Source organism: Crocodylus siamensis, chromosome 4 (genome assembly GCF_052110815.1).
Source record: "Crocodylus siamensis isolate JL-2025a chromosome 4, ASM5211081v1, whole genome shotgun sequence".
Classification (NCBI taxonomy): Eukaryota; Metazoa; Chordata; order Crocodylia; family Crocodylidae; genus Crocodylus; species Crocodylus siamensis.
The window spans coordinates 69,633,445-69,647,710 of NC_143398.1; the positions used below are offsets into that span (position 1 = coordinate 69,633,445).

General features: G+C 39.9%; 1 protein-coding gene across 1 annotated transcript in view; it reads left to right on the top strand.

Moving 5' to 3' along the window:
* TBC1D15 (TBC1 domain family member 15) overlaps positions 1-14,266 on the top strand; it is a 73,470-nt gene that overhangs the window by 35,743 nt on the left and 23,461 nt on the right. Inside the window, exons 6-11 of the mRNA XM_090042543.1 lie at positions 1,651-1,753; positions 3,885-4,082; positions 7,986-8,114; positions 9,457-9,560; positions 9,894-9,988; positions 11,707-11,823. Coding sequence (XP_089898669.1) covers positions 1,651-1,753; positions 3,885-4,082; positions 7,986-8,114; positions 9,457-9,560; positions 9,894-9,988; positions 11,707-11,823 — 746 coding nt within the window. The remainder of the gene's footprint in view (positions 1-1,650; positions 1,754-3,884; positions 4,083-7,985; positions 8,115-9,456; positions 9,561-9,893; positions 9,989-11,706; positions 11,824-14,266) is intronic.

Below are 14,266 nucleotides of genomic sequence, written 5' to 3' on the forward strand. Positions count from 1 at the left end.
ACAGTCACTTTGCTTCATTGTTTTATATCTTGTATTATCAGGTCCTTGGTTCTCATTTAGGGTTGTTTAACTGTTTTTGAAATATTAGATGACTTGATATCAAAGTAGAGAAAAATCAGATCTAATAATATTTTTGCCTTCCATCTAACAATGTTCTTCTATCAAAATATCATGTCACTGCTAAGGTAGCATGGAGTAAATATTTAAGTGAGTTGTTCATGTGGAAGATACTGTTCTTCTTAGTTTGACTGGATCTCCAGTTTCATTGAGAGGAACTGTGGTGCTATGCTTTCAAAATTGGAATATTATGAATAGGTGCTCAGTAAGAATACTTAAGCCCACATACTGTTTTGAACATTACCCAGGTATCTGCCCATAGAGAGAGAGAGTTTAATTAAAATGGAAATTTCTTACACAGGTTCTCATTTTCATGTCTTGGCAAAGCATATAATACATGACTCAACCTTTGCCCTTTGTGCTGCTTTTAACAAAACCCAGTTGAGGTTTATTAACTGCCATTACTTCAGAACTATGACTGCAGTCTCTGGCTGCCTGAAAATGAGATCTCCTGTCGGATTTCATATCCTTTAGTATTAACACTGTATCCTGTCCTGTTGAAATTGAAAAGAGATAACGGTTATTAAAGTTCTTATCTTAGGCTTTAATAACAAGGTAGGTGATCTAGGTTATAGTAAAATAAAAACGTTGTTTTGCATCAAAAACTAGAAATAGTGGATTTAACCAACTAGTATACTAGTGATTTATTAACTAGTATACTATGGGGAGGTACAGATGTACAGTGGTGTGACCAGTATTACCACCAAAATAAAAGCTTACTCAAATACACTGAATTCACTCAGCTGCTTTATCAGGGTTAAAGGTAGATTTAGCATTTTGGGTTTTGAACAGGAAAATAATTTTCATGGCTGTAATATGGTAGTTTCAGAATATGATGGCCACACTGTTTAGAAGTTACATTTATGTGAGTTTGAATGTATTTTGGCTGCAAGTAGGTGTTTATATAATTGTAGTATTGCTATTTTGAGGGGAATTCATAAAAAAACAAGATACTTGCATTCCTATAGGGGAACTCATAAAAATCAAGAAACTTGTATTTCTATAGTGAAGTGTTGTTTATTGTTACTGGTAACTTCTTATCATTGAAATATTGTTACTGGGTATCTGAGCATGAAATTCGTCTGTTATTGAAGACCATTCCAATAATGTATATGAAAACATAAGGACCCTATTCAGTTCCTTTCTTATAACATATTGAGTGTGTGCAAGCATCAACTTGTAAAAGAAACACTAGCAGATGCAACCACCCACATCAGCTGATTTATACAGTGCATAATGAGTCAAGTTTTTAAAGCACTTCACACTTAAGAAGCTGAAACCATTGTCTTAATGATGGTGTGTAATTTTGAATGTTAAATCAGACTTGATGAGTAAATAATACAAGTGATTTAAAAATATTTTTAAAAATGCTTATATTAGTTGAGTAAGAGACTAAAAATAACTTTTTTTTCTTTTGCTGGTTCTGTTTCTGTCTCAAAGCAACAAACTACAATTTAAAAACTAGCATTTGAAAAACATTTGCAGACAAACTGTCTGTATCACAGGGTACCAATGTACTGATTTTTATTACAGATCTCCACAGGATAAAAGAATACTCCTTGTGAATTGTCAGAACAAGAGTCTTTCACAATCTTTTGAAAATCTCCTTGATGAACCATCATATGGCTTACTACAAGTATGTTCTATGTATTAAATGTGCTTTTCCTTTGATTTTACAAAGAGATTTAAAAGCATGCGCAGCCCCTTAAATGAGCTCTTTAAACAGTTGCCATGTTCTCAAAGCCATTATTTTACTTTCTGTAAGGAAAGAACATTGCTTTTTATTTATTATGTATACGTTCATAAATTCCATTTATATTAATTACTTAAAGCGCCATGTTGTACAGGGTTTTCTTTCAGTAAGGAAACTATTCAACTCAGTTCTGCTTGGGACAGACATCCAGTTAGTTTAGGTTATTAATATATACTTTTTAAAATATGCTCTTCAGCTTTTGCATGGCAGTGGGGGGCAGAGAAAGAAAGAGCAGGTGTTACATATATGTTAACTAATCTTTCTTGAAATGTGTTTTGATTTATTGTTTATCCTAATTGTCATGGAGTGGGTGCAGGGGCGGCCGTGATCCCTCTAGCGCCCCCTCCCGTGTCCAGTTAGGTGATTCAGCATCCTCAACTCGCCCGCCATGTCCTTGATGTTCTAAGTTCAGTAAGGGAGGCTGCCTTGTCTTGCCTTGGACACTACTCTGCACTATGCCCCGTTCCGATTGGGGTGCCCTAGTGCACCCCTGCCTTATGGGCGATGCGTGCCTCCAACCTCCCCTTTAGCACGCCCCAAGCCTCGCAGTTCTTCGTGGACAATATCTGGTCCTTCTGTCTCCCTGCGCCCTGCCTGGCACTTCTGGATTAGCCTCACAACCAGCGCCCCTTATCTGGCGCCTCTGGGCTTGCCTCACCCAGGCTATGCCCCGCTGGAACTTGTCCTACTCTTTCTACGCCCCTCCTCGGGGGCCCCTGCCGCGCGTCTCGCTCACGCGTTTCCTGCGCTTGGGGCTCAGGTGGCTGCAGCCGTGTCTGGCCCCTCGACCCTTTCCTGGGTTGTTTGCCCCACTGGGCAAAATACCGCCCTCACGGGCTGGGGTCCAAAACCCCACACACCGCGCCTCTCCGGTGCAAACAGCTGTGCCCCACTGGCACTGCTCACTGTGCCACTACTGGGCACCCGGGACCCCCAGGTTATTGGGGAGCTCCTGTGAGGCCTCCTCACACCCCTACAGCCTCACCCGGTCCTCCCGTGTAACGATAACAAAACATGAGCCAAGCGGCTGCAACATAAGCAAAAAGCCCACCGGCTTATAACATAAACCACACACCACGCTGGCTCTCACCAATACCTTTCTCAGCGGTTCTCTCCCTCCCCTCGCATCATTGCAGTGGCCAAACTGCCACCGTAAGCTCTGCTGCTCAGCTCTCCGCCGCAGAGCTCCAGCTCCAGCTCCAGCTCCTGCAGTGGCCAGAGGGGAACTGCTAGCTAGGCTCCGGCCTGGGCTGTTTATAAAGGCCCGGCTCAGCCCACTTCTAGCCAGCTGACCAACATTAGTTGCCCTGGCAACCCTCACCTGTGCTGCCCTCTTAATTGGCAGCTGTCCTTATTACTGTTGCTAGTAGCGAGCACTCCAGTGCTCTGCTACACTAATGTTCTTTCAACTAAGAAGATGGTGTCGGAAATATAGTTTTTCAGAGCACAGTACTGTTAAAGGAAACTCTCGGTCTTTATAACTGCCAAACTAGGTAACGTCTTGTCTTATGGAAGTTGTTGCTAAAATTCCTAGGGACTTGGGTAGGGCCAGAATTTCACCCTGTGCATTGATTTAAGGTAGAGTGATTTGAACTGTTTTTTCAGCTATAGTGATCAAAGATACTCTTTTGTGTAACAGCTCTTCCAGGGTGCTAAAAGATATATTTTTCTCTACAAAGGTAGGGAAACTACATGGAAGAAAAACATTTGGGGTCATTCATCACTGGAAAGTAAGCACTACTTGTGAAATGTTATTCAGATATTATTTGGTTAGATTTAGCCAGTGATGGGCTGACTAATCACTCAAATCAGTAGTAGCAATTTTTTCATCTGTCATGATTGCTCATTTTCCTTATCCTGTTAGAATGGTGCTGTACAAAATTACTGTTATATAAACCTCTGATAACTTAGAAAATTGCTGTTTTTGTTATGATTTCAAGTTCTGTTAGGGTTTTGCTCACATGAATTTTAGGCTTAGTGTTGACTTCTGTTTTCCCTTCCTGCTATTACACAGAAATTGAAGAGGGATCCTTATACAGCAACTATGGGAAGATTTTCCAAAGTGACCAACTATATTTTTGATAGTTTTCGATTAAGTGACCAGTCAACGCAACGGCGGCCACCATCAGAAATGGTAGACTTCCTTAGTGACGCTATTCCAGGACTAAAGATAAATCAGCAGGAAGAACCTGGATTTGAAGTCATTACACGAGTGAGTGTGTAGATAAAATTCCAAGCGTGATAGAGACATAACTCCTTTTTTTTTCTCTTGCTAACCCTTTGTCTTGAGAAGCATGTTTTCTGATTTTAAAATTGTTGAAGCATGCTGTATTCCTCCTTGGAGACTGTTGTGGTCTCTTTTTTTATAAACCATGTAGCAGTATAGTATCATCAGTTACTGCTTTAGAATATATATCATTTATCATTTCCAACAGATGGTCAGAAATTAAACTGTATTTGAATGTAGTGAAGGAGGAACTTCTAATTGTTAACATGGGATCCAAACATGGGATGCCAGTGGAATATTAAGATGCTCATTATCTTGCAGTGTCATCCTCATATAAACTAAACTAATTGAGTACATGCTTGGTTTCTTTCTCATGACTTGGCTAGAGATACAGTAGTCATTTTACAATCTCAGTTTTACATCTAAACCAGTCTATATGGATGCAAACAAATAGTTGGATGATTAGTTGTAGAAGTGTTATGTAATGAATTGGTGTTCTAGGGACAGCAAATAATTCTGTGTAATGTATTTGGATAATTAATCATTTACTGTGGGTGCTGTGGGTATCACAGTGAGTTTGACAGCACTGAATCAAGGGGTTGACAATACTGAGGGTTTTTTTAAGTAGCCCAAGTGCTTTTGCAAAGTTCTGCACAACAACTTTTTAATATTCAAATTTTCCTTAATAGCCCCCCCCCCCCAAAAAAAATTATCAGTAAATTTGGCTGAGATATCTATAACTACTTACCGTGTTTACTCAGATGTAAGACAAGGGTTTTTTTTAATCCAGGCATCATGGGGTAAAAAGCCCCTCGTCTTCTATTTGCATACAGGAAAACCTCATTAAATACATATCATTAAACTGCTGCCAGAAGCAGTGTGTGCTCAGTTATGGAAACTATGAAGTTGACTGATGAGGTAGCTCTGTGCCCCATCTGTATATAGATTTTTGGAGGATCCTAGGACTTGTGACAAGAACACCTGATTCCATTTGCAAGGGGGGAGCTGATTATCCCATGAATCCTTTTTGAGGGGGGTGGGGGTATCTGGAGTACACACACACAGGCTAGGGATAGACATTGAAAAAGCTTGAGCCTGAGTTGATTCAGTCTTTGCAGGTTAGTCTAACTTGGCTAGGCTGAACAAGTTTTTGTAACTGAACAGGCATCCCCCCTGGACTGAAGGCTAGAAGTCAGGTGGTGCTAGAGAAGCCCTCCCTACAGTGCTGAGCTGAGGTGGGGCATGGCCACACCTTGGCAGGATGCTCTGATTAGGGAGGGGTCCCACCCCTCCACCCCTCCCGACCAGCAAGGGAGCTAGCAGGGAGTTGATAACAGCATTTAGTTTCACAGCAGGGAGTTGTTACCATTTATCAGTCCATCAAACAAAACAAAAGTCTCTCTCACTAGTTCAAGCTCTTAAACAACTTTTTCCCTTGAAGGAACACAGGGACATTATCAGCTACTTGTTGATTAGCACCAAACAGCCCTAAGCTGACACTGTTCTGTCTGCCTTTGTCCTGTGTCCCACAGCGTGGACCATAGCCAGCATGTGGTATGCTAGCTAATGCTGAGAGGTGTCTGTGTAAGGCAAAGGGGAGGGAGGAAACCCCGTTTGAGCAGGGAATGGGTGCGGGAGGTAGGAAGCACAAGGAAGCTAGGCAGATGTCGCTGTACCTGCTGGAGCCATAGCCAGGGAGCAGAGGGGCGGGGCCAGCCCTGCTGGGCTGGAGCAGAGCCCTTGCTCAGGGTTGCAAAGGATCTGGGATGCTGGGGGGGAATCTGGTGTAACTTAAACCAGGAAGGGGTCTGGGACAGACATTGCATAAACTGGTTTGACCCAAATCAGTTAAGTCTGATACTACATTCCACTAGGTTTATCTCAAACTAGTTTAAGCCATTTTCAAACTGGTTTAAACCAGTTTGTGATAACTTAAACTGGTTTATGCGTAATGTCTGTCCCTAGCCATACTGAGCCGTGCTGAGCTGTGGCGTCACCATGACTTGAAACACTGTTGATTTGTGGTGGGGCCCAGCCCAATGAACTGTATGGTGAATCATGAGACTTTTGCCTTTGGATTAATATCATTCATACTTACCTGGCTAGGGAAATACCATGATCACCAGGCCTCTAGTGGGTTAAGAGGTGGTTTTTCAGGGCGAGGCCTGTCCCTTGCATCCTGGGCCTGTTGATCCTTATGAGTTTCCCCAAATGCAGGGTATTTGACTGCAGAATTTTATGGCAATGTAGGACTGCTTTCTTGCTTTCCCCCTGATCCCTGGTCTTTTAACTAAGAGCAAGTGAAACTAGGGGGCATCTGAACTTAAGGGTCCCTGGGCTCTGGGCTTGCATGTAGGATGTGTGCCACAGATTTGGGGAGTATCTGAAGCCCCAGACTGAGGCTGGGAAGGAGGAAACTTACCTGGTGGTAGAACCATGCAGACCTGAATGATTGAGCTCAGTCGAAACTCGGAACTTCAGAACTGATTTAGCCCTTCAAAGTGAAATTGTACTGTCTAAGTAGGTACAAAAGTACTGCTCAGAAGTGTGTTTGTGTATTCAAAAAAACCTGTTTTGAAACTTGCAGTAGTTGGCAAAAATGGTAAAATACATTGCTTCTGGAGGTACTTGTAACATGTATATATGAAAATTACCATGGGTATGTTAATTTCACAGTCAGTGTTTTTGGGTTTCTTGTGTTTCAGATTAATAAGTTTTTCCTGCACAGAGCAGAAAGGAAGGTTTGGGGTGGCGGGGGGGTGGGGGTGCAGGTAGATGCTGCAGCTCTGACTGGTCCTGAGTATGTCCTTTGGCTCTGAGTCTCTGCTTGCCCATGCAGCATCTGCCCTGCTCCTGCCTGCCCCTTCCCCCACTTTTTATTTCCACGTACTGTATTCAGGCAGGGAACAGAACAAGCAGAGTCTGATAGTAAGCAGGGAAAGGGAGGAGGGAAGATACAGAGACCAAGGGGGGAAGGGACAGAAGTTGTGGGGCTTGAGGTGAAAAAATAGAGGCTGTGAGGAGCTGGGGCGGGGTTGGGGGGGGCAGCAAGGCTGCAGAGGAAAGAAGTGAGTGGTCAGAGGGCAAGAGGGCCACCTGGCCTCCCCACCCAGGCCACCTGACCTCCACAGGCACTATTTGCTCTGCTGTACAAATGGGAGAAAGACGAATTCAAGGAAAACCTCCTATTGATTATATTCTGTACTTAGTTACAACAGATTTATACATTTTCCATGTATAGACTCTAATTATTGGGGGGGGGGTTGTTTAAAATCTAAAGCCATCTTAGATTCGAGTAAATACAGTATATCCTAGAAATTGCTGCTTTGTGTTTGTTCAGTAACTGGACGTTAAGGAAAATCTATATATGATAAATCTTATTAATTTAGAAATAATGCTACTGATGTGTCTTGACATACTGAAGAATGTGGCTCCTAAACAGTTGAAAAGCAAACTGAAAGTTGACTTGGCTTCTCCTATGAATGAATCTTTATAGAAATTACAGCCCACAACTTGGATTCCTCTGGGTGCTCAGATATGTAGGTTGGGGACATAGTCTTTCAGCTATGGAGCTCTTGTGCTTTCAAAACTGTCTTGGCCTTAGTTTTTGTTAGCAGAAATTGCCATTGTATTTACAGGAACTGCTCTGTTAGTCTCAAATCCATACTGTGCTATTATGTGTAAAGAGCCCCCATGGAGTCCTGAAATCCTTCTCAACTCTGTCTTCTCCACTGTTCCTTTGCACTCCCTATGCACAGTGGGACTGATATGTTCAGGGCCCAAGGGCTTATGGAGGAGGGAATAGGGTTTAATGTTGTTCATTATGTTGTATGTTAAAAACAATGGGTCCATCCAATCAGGTTTGTAACAACTTCTTAATATTTTTAGATTTATCTAGGAAAGCGACCTGAAGTTAGCAGAAGAGAGCCAGTGTCAGTTGAGGAATGGACAAAGAACATGGATTCAGAAGGAAGACTGATACATGTTGACTCCATAAAGCAAATGATATTCAAAGGGGTAACTTTAATGTTCGTCAATTAAACCACTGTTAGGTGTTAAGTCAACTAGTCTGATGTCTTGTCTCCTTTCAGTGGTCCCCAAAGTCTCATGTTGCACTAGCTGAATTACGCTTGAAGTATCCCAAAGGCCCTATGGCTCTTCAGCAGTATTCAGGTTCATGTTAAACTACCAGTTGCATAGTTCTGAAATAACATAACAAAAGAAATGGTGTCACAAGAAATGGATAATTTAGACTGGTTAAAAGGATTTGGAAGTAAATGACAGACTGCATCTTGGGCAATTCAGCAGCAGCAACAGCAAAATTTCTTTTGAGAAAAGTAATGAAGAGAATGGCTTGGAGTGTGGTGCAAGATTGTGGTACCTCTTCCACCTGTACTGGTCATTTAAAGCCCCTGCCAGGTGGTTCAGGAGCCTGTTGCAGGCACTTGTGATATCCATTGAAAACTGCTTTCCTCATACTGCTGGCTTATTGCCAACTAGCATTTATATGGCATCCTAAATTGCATTTAATCTTGTTTTTATTCTGTAAACCTATGCTAAGAAGGCCAGTGTATTTTTAGTGCCCTGAGTACCCAAAATCCCAGTAAGTGAACACTTGAGGCCACTTCTGAATGCAAGTTGCAGCATGCTGTCTTTGTATGGGGTCAGGATTTTAAAAATATCAAAAGTATTTGGGGCAGTTAAGAGGCCAGAAGGAATCTCCTAACTAGAATTGGTGGTAAGGCCAAGTGATGCAGCAAATGGTACTTACTGGTGTATGATTTCCCCAACTTTAGTTCAGTAGATGAATGAGGAAATAATGGAATACACCTTTACTATAGTAAATCATAGTGGGCTATTAAATGGTGACAGTGACAATTAAGAAAATATTATTGTCTTTTTCTTCTTCTGGTACAGTGTATATGCTTGCTCATAGCAAGTACATGGGCTGTTCTTGTGTGAAGCAGGGGTAATGGTAAGGTAGAAGTAATCATTTAATGAGAGAAATATGGTAGGATGGGCTACTTAGACTGTGAAACAGTTGCTGAGATGACAGTTTCTTGACTGGTTGTGATTTATATGTAAGATTGTCTGTATGCTTTTGACATGCTGTAGTTTCTAGTTGTGACTTAGTTTTTTTGCTATTTGAAAAAAGAAAGGAAAAAAAAGAACATACCAGGCTACAAACTGAGATCTACAGCTACTGTAGAGTACAGCTACTTTATAAAATCTTGGAGGAGTCTCTGCACCGTCTCTTTCAGTTAAAATTGTTGCTTTAGAAAATGTTCAGTTACTGTGGAACTGTTTCATAGCTAGCGTATTCATTTATCTGTGTATTTTATATGCATTCTTTCCTTAGGGGCTCTGCCATGCTTTGAGAAAAGAAGTATGGAAATTCCTTTTGGGTTATTTTCCTTGGCACAGCACCAAGGAGGAAAGAACTAACTTGCAAAAAAGAAAGACGTGAGTAGAGATTAACTTTATATTGCCAATGGTATAAAGGGCTTCAGATTTTTTTTTCAAGCTTATGCTTAATTGTAGTGCTATGGAAGGCTTTCTGCAGACTTCAGAGACAAATATTTAGCATTACTGGGCAGTGTTTGACAAATTTTAAAAAGGCCACTGTATGTAATTGAAGAATATACTGTAAAATGAGTTACTTGTTCCTGCTTCATACTCCTTCTGTTTGCTCCTGTTGTGTGTGTGTGTGTTCTGAGAGAGCTTGTGACAAATCATTTCACTTCTCATTATTTAACAGGTTTCATTTGCTTGCAAAATGTTTTTTGTTTCTTTTAGAGATGAGTATTTCAGGATGAAACTTCAGTGGAAATCAGTCAGCGAGGAGCAAGAAAAACGCAATTCAAGATTAAGAGACTACCGGAGTCTTATAGGTAATTTTCTACTTAGAAATTTAGAGCACAGTGTATGCAGATGGATTAAGTTTTGGTCAAAGTAAAAAGAGGTGCTTTTGCATTAGGAAATAAAGTTCATTGCTTTTCATATTCTGTGGCCAGGAACTTGCTGCCAGAATAGAGTACAGGATCTCAACTTCGTTGTTACTAATAATGTAAAAGTGCAGTGAGTATAAATCAGTGAAGTGTGGCTGTCCTGAGTTTGCAGAGAGATTAAAACAATAGTTTCAAACAGTTTCAATCATTTTGTTCCTCAGCATCAGATCTCTGTTTTCGCAGCTAGTTCTGTAGAATATGGCCCCTGTCTTCTGGAATGGGTTTGTGGTTGCAGCAAAACGATCAATATTTTATTTTCTGTTTTTACAATTTGATATGAAGTAGAAGAACTTCAGTCTTGTCATTAAAAAAGCATTGAAAATAAACTTGCTATGTTGATATAGTAGAAGTGTCATTAAAACTTTTTTAAAAAGTCCAATATAATCAGAAAACAGAGAGAATTATTTTAAAACTCTGGAAATATGTTTTTGTCACCAATAGCAAAACCTTTTTACTTCATGTTGCTTCATTATGAGATACTTTTTCCTTGTATGTGTAACTGAGGTGGCAGATCAACAGTGAGAGAAACCACAAGTAATACATACTCTGTTTTGAAAATTCTTTTGCAAGGGACCATATTTTAAACAGAGATTTTGAAGTCTTCAGTAGTTGTGGGAACTAGCCAGTTTATGGAATTGGTTGCTAAACAGTTCTCTCTGAAGGTGAATTAAATTGGTTTGGACTTCCTCAGTTTGACTTCACTTTTTGCAAAAAGTGCATATTGTGGACAGAATGCCTGTGGTCTTGCTCATCAGGCAGATTGAAGCTGAGAGAGAATTGAATATAGTGCACCGTCTTTCTTAAAACAGATATGCATGCTTCTCGTTAATTCAAGAAACGGCTATATTAAAGGATTACATTAGCTCGTGTCCAAGGTGTGGATGTTAATGTTAGTAAAAAGTTGAGGATCCTGAGACTGTAGATCACATAGTCTCTAAAACTATAAAACATCCATTTAAAAATGAATAAAGTAAGCAATCCTTTATGAGTGTAACCTCAGTCTTGGCAGTATGAACTCCATATTGAATATTGAAGCAATGCACAAAATATATAGAAAAACTAGCCTGCAGTTTGAGTTCAGTGGTGAATACCGTAGCCTGGCAAAGTAAAGTCCATAATACTTGCTATAATGTACAAAGAATTACAAAAATAACAGTCCCGCTCTAGATTACCTTGATTGTAGAGTAACTTTTCCATTATTTTTCTGTTATGCTAAATATTACATGCATTCACAAGTGGTATATTCTAGTTTACTCATTTGAAATAGTTCTCAGGGTTGCTGTGTATTCAGTGAAAATATTTGTATTTAATCATGAGGTTTCCATAAGAAGGGTGTAACATTTGAAGTTTAAGATCTGCTTATAAGTAAATCATTTTAGTCCAGACAGGAGGTTTTTTTTCTTAAATACTTTCTCTTAAAAACTTCTTTAATGTATTTTAAAATGACATTTAGTGGATAGTTGTCTTAGTAAACGCATCAAAGCTCTGCCACAGTGTTTGGAGAAAAATCAGTAATTTAAAGAGCTTTTCTGCATTTGTTAGATACAGGCTTAGTAAAAAATGTTTTGAAAATGGTTAAAATCTGTGGATTTTTCCTTCAGAAAAAGATGTAAACAGAACAGATCGCACAAACAAGTTTTATGAAGGTCAAGATAATCCAGGATTGATTTTGCTTCATGATATTTTGATGACTTATTGTATGTATGACTTTGATTTAGGTAAGGACTTTTTTGAATTTGAAAAAAAAAATGTTATTTAAAAACTAACCTCTAATCTCTAGTTCTTATTTTTCTCAAAGTAAGATCTAGCACTAAGCTTGAGCTTGGCTTATTACTGTCTCTGAATGGCAAGATTTGTATTTTAATGGTGTAGATAACTTTTTGTTCAGTGTTTTATCCTGTCTTCCTCCTTTCTTCTGTCTAGTGCTTATCATAGGCATACACACACAGCAGTTGAAAGAGGAATGTGAATTTAATGCTGACTTGCCTTTAGCTGTGTCCCTGCCCGTGCCTGCCTTGAGCTACTGTTGAAGTATTAAGCTAATATTGAGCTACTGTTTGAAGCAGCTGATGTATCATTTACTCAGTTTGACTGTTACATCCATTCTTAAAAGCCTGATGCTATTGCTGTAATTAAAAGTACAAAACCAGCTATCACAGCTGTAATTTAAATTTCATTTTAGGAGGTTGAATCAACTCTTGTCAAATATGCAAGTTTTTGTGAACATTTCTAAACTTGCGTGTTAAGAGATGCATTAAACATAATGGTCTGCACCATCCAGGTTGCTGCTTTTAGTTTATGCATCTGTGGAGTGAGAACTTACTTGAATATGTCTGGGAAGACCCATTTAATCTTTTGAGTGCTTTAGTGATGTTCCTCATTAATGACATTCTGTATTTCTTAAGATATCTAAAATTGGGCTGTATGTACCAGAAAATTACAATTTTGTGTTGTTCCATGGTAGTTTACCACATTTGTCACATATGACCTTTTGCCTTTACATCTCAACAGAGGACAGAGTCATGATGTGTATTTTGACACCTTAGAACAGATAGGTAGGATCTGAACTGTGGTACTGGGAGTCTGCCAACAATAAAATCCTTCCCAGAAATAGGATGTATATGATGGACCTTTAAAGTTGTAGCATCTTTTGCAGTATTGGGGATGACTTATTTGCGTGCACATAATTTGAAAATATAAAAGAATATGTATAGCAAGTTGCCTAGTCTTATTTGCAGCTGCTGGAAGAGACTCTGACTCCTATGAACAGTAATTCTGTGAAACTAAAACTCTCTGCTAGCAAGGCTTATTTGCTAGTGCTCTATCCCTTTGCTGCCATTAGATGTGTCCTGTTCCTTTCCTGGAATGCATTTGTTGAGGGAAAGGAGTAGGTGAGGCTAAAGTGTTTATAGCCGCTACTGAGAGAACAAAGAAACCCCATCCACATAAATATTAGTAGTAGGCTAGTGAAAGATGCTATACTCTACTAGTGGCTTGGGATTCTGCATTGCCTCCAACCACTGCAGTAAGTGGTATTTGTTTGCCAGGACTTTCCTTTTCCTCTGGATGTTAGTTAATTGGCTGTTTCTACTTGTTGCCTTACATTTTTCCCCAGTCTTCTCATCAAAAAAAGGGTATTGGGACTTGAGAGGGATCTCTTCTATAAAACCTTGAGGGAAGGCAATGTCTGGAATCTCTAGCAAGGGTGCAGCATAGCAGCAGTACCTGATGGCATTTGTCTTTTTTCCTCAAATCCAAGCTGTTCTCATGCAGTACTTTCCTGTACATCTGGAGACAACAAATACTGATAGGGAGGAAAAACAAAAACTGGCTGAGGACTGTTCAGGGACTATGATATGTTTTACTCACTATTAGTACGTAATGTCAGGTCTAATTGAAATAAAAAATGTTTTCCCTCGCTTTATGCGGGTTCTGTAGGCGTGAATTCGCTCTTATGAGATGGTCCTTTTTATACCAAAAACTAATTATATGTGAGGTAAATTCACTCTTATGCGATCAGTGTGTTGGAAGCCTGCAGTTAGCTGCTGTGTGTGGTGCATTGTGGGAGTGATGCACACCAAAATATAGTCCCCTGTGTGGATCTGTGTTCCTCGCTCGTTGTCTGAGACATGTTTCTGTAGTTGCCATCCCTATTATGGTAACATTCACCACCACCCTGTGCTTGTGTGTACTGTCTACTGTTGGTGAGTATCGAAATTATCTTGTAGAAGTGGTAGAAACAGGTCTGGGAATCAGTACAGTCAAGGTCTTGGAATGTATCCCTATTTGCTACATTGTAAAGCAGGTTTCCTTTATGCGAATTCAAGTTATGCGCTGTTTTCCAGGAACGCATGTACAGTATAAAGCAAGGGAAACATATACATCTTTTAAAATAATTTAAAGTAGATTTTTTTTAAAGTATTTGTTTTTATTGTAACATGTTATGACTACTTCTGTTTTACAGACAGGGGAAGAATCATAGAAAAATAGGGCTGGAAGGGACCTTGGGGGAGGTCATCTAGTCCAACCCCCTGCTTCAAGCAGGACCATTGAAGCAAAATGAAAGCAGTCTGTATCTTGCATAATTGTATCCTTCCAAGGATTCTTAATTTCTGTTTTAGACTGTTTGTTTCTCAGGCCACAGACATTGTTTCCTGCAGG